Here is a 6,802-nt window from a genome sequence, read left to right as displayed (position 1 = left end):
GTGTGGATCTGGTGCGCTCACTGGTACACATTAACAATTTTTCATACGAACTTTGCCCTGCTCTGAATTAAACTTCCAGTGTAAAAACTCCCTTTATATTCTTAAAATGAGAGAAATCACTACTTACACTTAATTTTTTAATTTAGGCTTAAGAGACATTTCAACAAACCATTTCTTAGATAAACATCTATGACCTTTGATACGTCTAATCTTCATGCTGTATTGATTATTATTGAATAAGTATGGTTTTACTAATAATAAATGTACGTTTGCATAAAGCATGCATATTTGTCCATACTCATGTTGATTAGAGTATTAAAAACTTAATTTAGATTTACAATTGCTAAAAATGTGCGATTAAATTGCGATTAAATATTTTAATCGATTGACAGCCCTATTAAAAAATGATTACTGTAGAGCGAAAACATTTTCATATAACTGCCTTATTGCAACAGCCAATCAATAAGCTTAGTAGTAATGTTTAGCCAATCGCATATTGTTGAGGGGATGGGAAGATGAGTTTACGTCTGCTAGTGAAATAAACTTTTAACACTGGCCACGGTGCATAACACAAGACGAAATTCTCATAGGTTAAGCTGCAAATACATGTTTGACAACAGTTATACTGAGTTGCATAAGTGACAAGAACTGGTTATTCCATTTTAAAATTAACCCAATTACTACACACTTATGTCTTGTTACAGTGGTCATATAGCAGCACAATATCTATATTTGTCGTCCTTGCAATAGGCTTTGTAGCTGCTTGTTATAAATTAATTTTGTATATGAATTATATGAATTTGTTGGCAAAAAATAAATCATATATAGCTTATATTTACTGTCAAGTGATTTTGTCCCATATTGGTAAATTTGTGTAATTTGAGAGTAGTCATTGAGGTCCACCCTATTCCACCAAGGTCCACTCAGTTAAAAATTTCTGGCCTCGCCACTGCAGTGTACAGTCGTAGCCTATTGCACACGATATAATATAATCATGATGGGCAAAACTGTCTCTGGAAAATGAAAGATAAACGAGCGATTTGAGAGATGGCACATATCAGCACAGATTGAAACCCATCGCATTAGAAAGGGCACAATCTTTATAGTCCAATTACAATTAATCTCGTGTGTTTGAAGCCAGATCTGATAAATGCGATAAGATCACAGCGCTTTCCTGACACCTCAGCACAAAACACACCTCACCTGTCCAGGTTCTCATCGGTCTGACTCTGATCAGATCAAATTCAAATGTTTCTGATAAACATGAACCTTTACAGGACAAACGAGATATCTTTTTCAAGGTTAGATGGGAAAATAGCGTTTCAGGCACATCTTTTTTTAATGAACCATGTCGACAAATCTACAGCGGTGCCTATTTTGTGAAGCGGCATTTTATTTATTTATAAGATAGGCTATAAAACTGCGAATTTCTTTTTCGAAGTTAACTTTTCCCACGGACGTCTTTTATATTTTTTTTTTATATAGGCTATCCTAGGCTATATTTTATTTAACTTACTGAAGGCGCGTGAGTGTATTGTCCGTTTAAAAATGCATATGAAGAACATCAATACAATTCACATTTTTCTTAATAGTTTAAGGCACGAATAAAATAAAACGAATATCGTATTTGTCGTGATGAACAATTGCATATTTAGCACATATTTTAATGCCAAAATGACCTTTTGAGTTTTAGTTTCTTTGCATGTTCACAGTTGCTGCAAAATATCTCAAAACATTTCAAACAAAAGGTTAAAGCGAATCAAGCATGACAAGTAATGAAAATGAATATCAGTTTGCCTCTCAAAGTTATGAAAACTATCTTTATTAGAAAAAGTAGAAACAAAAGAACATTTACGCACGAAATGATTAATGAAAATTGTTTAATCAAATGTTGCATCGTACATCAAATCCAACAGCCCACCCTGATCATCTAAGGGGTTGAAGTGTAATATTTCATAGCGAGAAAAATACACCAATAACATTTATTGTCGAGCCTCAGAAAAACATAACCGTAAGTGCTGTGGTTGATTGTTTAGATCATGCGTACAGGAAGTTGATGAGCAGGAAAATAAATACAGCAAAATAAATAAGCGTTAAATCCATTGTCTCCGCGAAACAAACGTGGTGTTTTGTTGAACGATTTTAGGTTAACACCAAGAGTGATTTGATGTGTTATTTTGGGGCAAAGCATATCCTAGCATAACTAAATTAAGACATTTTGCATTTGATTTTAAAATATGGACAATTATACACTGTGAGGAAAAGAGTCAAACGTTATTTTATAAAGTCTGTATGGCACGTTATGATGCTTGACTGTTAAAAGTAGAGATCAGAAGAAAGAGAGTAACGATATCTTCACGTTTTCACAAATATCATTGCTATGTAAGTCGACACTGGGTGAGAGAGTTTCATCCATGTTACGTTTTTTATGTCTGTAAATGCTCACCATCTTCATCTCCCTCTCATTGAATGGACATATAGGGCCAGTTGAAACTGCTCCCAGATAGCAGCATATCCCTGATGAGCGTCTCGATGGGCGTTTTACCCACCAGGCGAACGAAGAAAAGCTGTTCTATGACGGAGGAGGAGACCATGCGGAGCGCGGGGAGTCTCAGCAGCAGCTTGCCGAAGCGAGTGGGCTGGTTCGGGTACTGGCTCCTCACATACTCCTCGAGCGCGCACTGAGACTTCTCCTGAAGACCTTCAATATGCGGCACGTCCGAAAGGCCGCATGCATCTGTGCACAAATGCAAACAAGCATTATTCAGAAGGATAGCCTCTCTGACATATATTATGCACAAACTTCTGGTGTTACTTATCAAGATTGTGTGTAATGGTTCAAACTGCAAGAAATAGTAGTGAATGTATTTTCTTAAAGCGAATTTATTCGTTTGAAATCATTTAAAAAGCTTTAGGCCTACAATAGCTACATTCATTTAGTACGGTGAATTCAGGGTGAGGGGGACACTTTTTGCATTTGAGATGACTTGAAAAAGGTGCCCCACTCACCCTGAATTCACTGTACACACGTATTTTCCTTTCAAGAAATCATTAGTCATTTAAACGATACCATGTGCATGTCAGTTTAATGTCTTAATGTTTCTGTTATTTATATCGAAGAAATAGAAAATATGTAGGCCTACAACGAATTACTGAAACGAATAAAGCACTGTGTGCTCCATTATTTATTCAAAATGTTTAATAGGAACGTGTCAGTAATTAGCTTATTAAAACAACAACGAAACTCCTCGAATTGTTATGTTATGTAGGCTTACACTCTCAATTTCCATGAACTATTTAACCAGCCTTTATAATGTCCATTATAACCTATATTATAACTCCTTTTTGGAGTATTACACTATCTATTCAGTGTTCTTGAGTGAGGTTTATACTTTAGGAAGTGTGACGAGCGTTTGACTTTTAGAGGGTCTACTTTTCTGTCAGTAGTAGCCTAGGCTATTATTTCTGGGCACATTCGGTCAACATAAATGCCTTGTGTCGCTATAGTCTAGCAACATTTTACACAAAATATTACTTTTAATCGTAGGACTTGTGGTATGTACATTTATAATATAATTAAAAGTACAATTAGGCCTATTTCTTTTTTTCAATGTGTTGTCTCCCATGTGTGAGAAGCCTACTAACTGAAACGGAAGACGTTCGAGCGGCGTGCTGTTGCTATAGTAACCTCCTAGACTGCGCGAGCTTATGTTTAGCGCACTCTGCCTAAAACTTGCAGTCGAACTTTGCTGTTTACTCAAAAAACTTTGTAGGGGAATATATATATATATATATATATATATATATATATATATATATATATATATATATATATATATATATATATATATATATATATATATATATAGGCTATATGAACATAAGTAGCCTAGTAATTGGGAATGGGGGGCGGGACACGTAAAACTCGATTTAATTCATATTGGTGAATTAAAGCCTATATTTAACTCTATTTTTTTGTTCACATTTGAAGACTAAATTAAATATTGTCACACCAAAATAAACATTTAGAATGATAATTTAAACCTAAAACATCAATGTCAATTAGAACTGATGACAAACATAGGCCTAATTGAATTATTGTGTTGATGTTTAATATGATTACAAGAATGAGTTATTGAGCAATGCGCAAAATTATAATGTTAAAACCCATCATTTTTAAACAAACTATGGCCTTTAATCTGACTGTGCGAAAATTGTAATTTTGACAGATTAATAGTCAATTAGGCCTATTTGAAACAAACATCGCGGAACAAATGGGATTATTTTATAGACACGATCATTAAAGTGTAGAATAAGTTTACTCGATCTTGAATGATTTGGGCCTACCTGAGGTGAACAGCACTATTGCTTTGGCACAGCTGTACTCGGCGGAGTCCACCTGCAGGGCCTTCAGTTTCTCCACCTGCTCCTGGAAGAATCGGATATGATCCATGAAGGCCACGACACGATCCGCGGTCATCGGGGACGCGTGAAGCCCTGCGGCGGCGAGGAGAGGGGCCACGTGGAGCGGCATGGAGCACTGCGCAGCGTTCAGAACAAAAAGTTCACTCCAGGTGAGTCTGAGGAGAGACACCTGATCCGTGATTTGCAGGTCAGGAAAGAAAGGGATGTTCCTTGCCCATTCCACCGCACTGAAGAGCAAACGGGCCGCCAGCTCGCAGATGTTCTCTATGCCCATGATGTTGCCGGACTGCATGCACTGGTTTCCATATCGTGAGGCTGGATATGGTTCGGCCCGAAGCAGGAGGGATATGTAGCCGGATAGGTAGCACTGGCCATTCAGGGGGTCTCCGTTGACCAGCGCGTAATGGCTCGGGTTCGGCTGGTTCGGTGGCATTCTTCCTCGCTGAACCGCTATCAAAACAGGAGGAGATGGAGAAGAAATGTGCATGCAAATAACTTATAATGTTATAAATAAACTCATCTCTCTCTATACTGTCTGTAAATTATATGCACTGCAATCATTGGAAGGATGAATTCTATCTATCTATCTATCTATCTATCTATCTATCTATCTATCTATCTATCTATCTATCTATCTATCTATCTATCTATCTATCTATCTATCTATCTACACAAGACTGAAATAAACTACTCTTAATATTTTTCATTTTTACACTGACAATTCATATTAAATAGTGGTGTATCGATACAATAAAGTAACTTTTCATGTTCAGTGATTAATTGCAGGCCAACTCTAGAGTTATTGCTTGCATAAGTTTCTTTATAAATAAAGTTAAATTATTACATCAAGCATCATTTAAGAAACCTTATTAATTATAAGGTATTTTGTGTACAAAATTGACACATCTTCAATTGTGTTGCTTTTAAATGATATGCAAGCTGGTATAGCGTTTGTTGTGCTATTTTTTATATTAGTTTATAATATACAAGCATAGTTATTATTTTTAAACATCTATATTGTATTATAATGATCTAGCCTACTTCTTTCTACAAAAGACAAAACCCACTGAACACTCACCTTCGCGTCTCATGCCCACTTTCAGGCATTTCTTCAGGCGGCAGTACTGGCACTGGTTCCTGTGGTGCTGATCCACCGGGCAGCTTCTGTTGGCACGGCACGTGTACGTTAAGTTCCGCCGAACACTCCGCTTGAAGAAACTTTTGCATCCCTCACACGTGAACTGTCCGTAGTGCTTCCCGCTGGATTTATCCCCGCAAACAACGCACTCAATGTGCTGCTGGTTCTGCGCTGAGTTCTGCCCTTTATCCTCCGCGGAGGGAAGTCCGGTGTTTGGAGAGTGCGCGGCTGCGCTCAAGCGGTGGTGATGGTGGTGGTCTCTCCCCGGTCCGCTCTGATCTTCCAGTGATCCCCCCGGTGCCAGTTCCTCCTGCGGATCTCTCCACACGCTCACCACCATGGCCATGGCTGGACTGCGAACCTTTTACGCGTTTTCTCCAGAATTATTCAAGAGGAAGAAGGCCGGTCGCTGTTTATCCATGCAGAAGAAGCAACTGATGTGGAATGCTCATCGAGCAGACTGAAAATATGCGTCCAACAAGTTCAGACAGCAGAGCCGAATGAACATCAAAAATCGCGCCGATTTAAGGAACTCCGTGTTGGTGATGTCTTTGTGCGTAAAAGGGACAATCGGAAACCCCAAATGAATCAGATCCGAGGGGAGCAAAGACGCGGCGTAGCGCAGCCTTCTGTTGGCATGATTGACACGAGCGTGAATGGAAGAATTCGACTCTAACTAAAAACGGCCTTATTTGGAGAATCCGTACAAACAGAGCTGAACGGACTCAACTTTGGCATGATGGTGACCCAAATGACCACACCTTTACTTGGTCTTACGCGCTTCAGTGGTGGTCTATTGAATGGACTGTATTAGGGATCATCAGGTATTAAAGCACAGAAGTGGGCGGCTCCTTTAAGCTCGAAAGCTCTGTTTGATTGGACATTCATCTCACATCCCTCCAAAGGCGGCTGGCTGCAATTATGTGCTTCAAGTCACTTTTTACAAACACTGAGACTTTTATGGGTTTGTATTTTTTCTCACACTGGAGAGGATTTTATAGGATTTTTACATTTTAGCTATTCAAAAGATAGGTTATACTTTTAAAAAATATCAATCTGCTTGCTATGCATGTAGGTCATTTGTCATATTTGCAATTGATCATTACAATATATTTAATCTTATGCTCACACAAGTGTATAAAAATAGAAGGACTGCCATCTAGTGTGAAAAGACAAAGTATATTAAGGGAAAAAAGCAAAGAGTCTAGTGAGGCACTAATATACAATACACTTAATATA

At 38.0% G+C, this 6,802-nt stretch overlaps 1 protein-coding gene across 1 annotated transcript; it reads right to left on the bottom strand.

The window, feature by feature from the left end:
• Nucleotides 1-1,896: 1,896 nt before the first annotated feature.
• nr2f1b (nuclear receptor subfamily 2, group F, member 1b) lies at nucleotides 1,897-6,747 on the bottom strand. Its single transcript, XM_067432800.1, has 3 exons — nucleotides 5,504-6,747; nucleotides 4,348-4,875; nucleotides 1,897-2,737 (listed from the first exon to the last, which is right to left on the bottom strand). Exons 1-3 carry the CDS (start codon nucleotides 5,907-5,909, stop codon nucleotides 2,463-2,465), a joined length of 1,209 nt encoding a protein of 402 aa, XP_067288901.1. The 5' UTR covers nucleotides 5,910-6,747; the 3' UTR covers nucleotides 1,897-2,462.
• Nucleotides 6,748-6,802: the final 55 nt, after the last annotated feature.

The sequence above is a fragment of the Pseudorasbora parva genome, chromosome 23 (assembly GCF_024679245.1).
Source record: "Pseudorasbora parva isolate DD20220531a chromosome 23, ASM2467924v1, whole genome shotgun sequence".
Taxonomy (NCBI): domain Eukaryota; kingdom Metazoa; phylum Chordata; class Actinopteri; order Cypriniformes; family Gobionidae; genus Pseudorasbora; species Pseudorasbora parva.
Note: the sequence above shows the minus strand (reverse complement) of the source record. Positions and strands in the feature narration are given on the sequence as shown.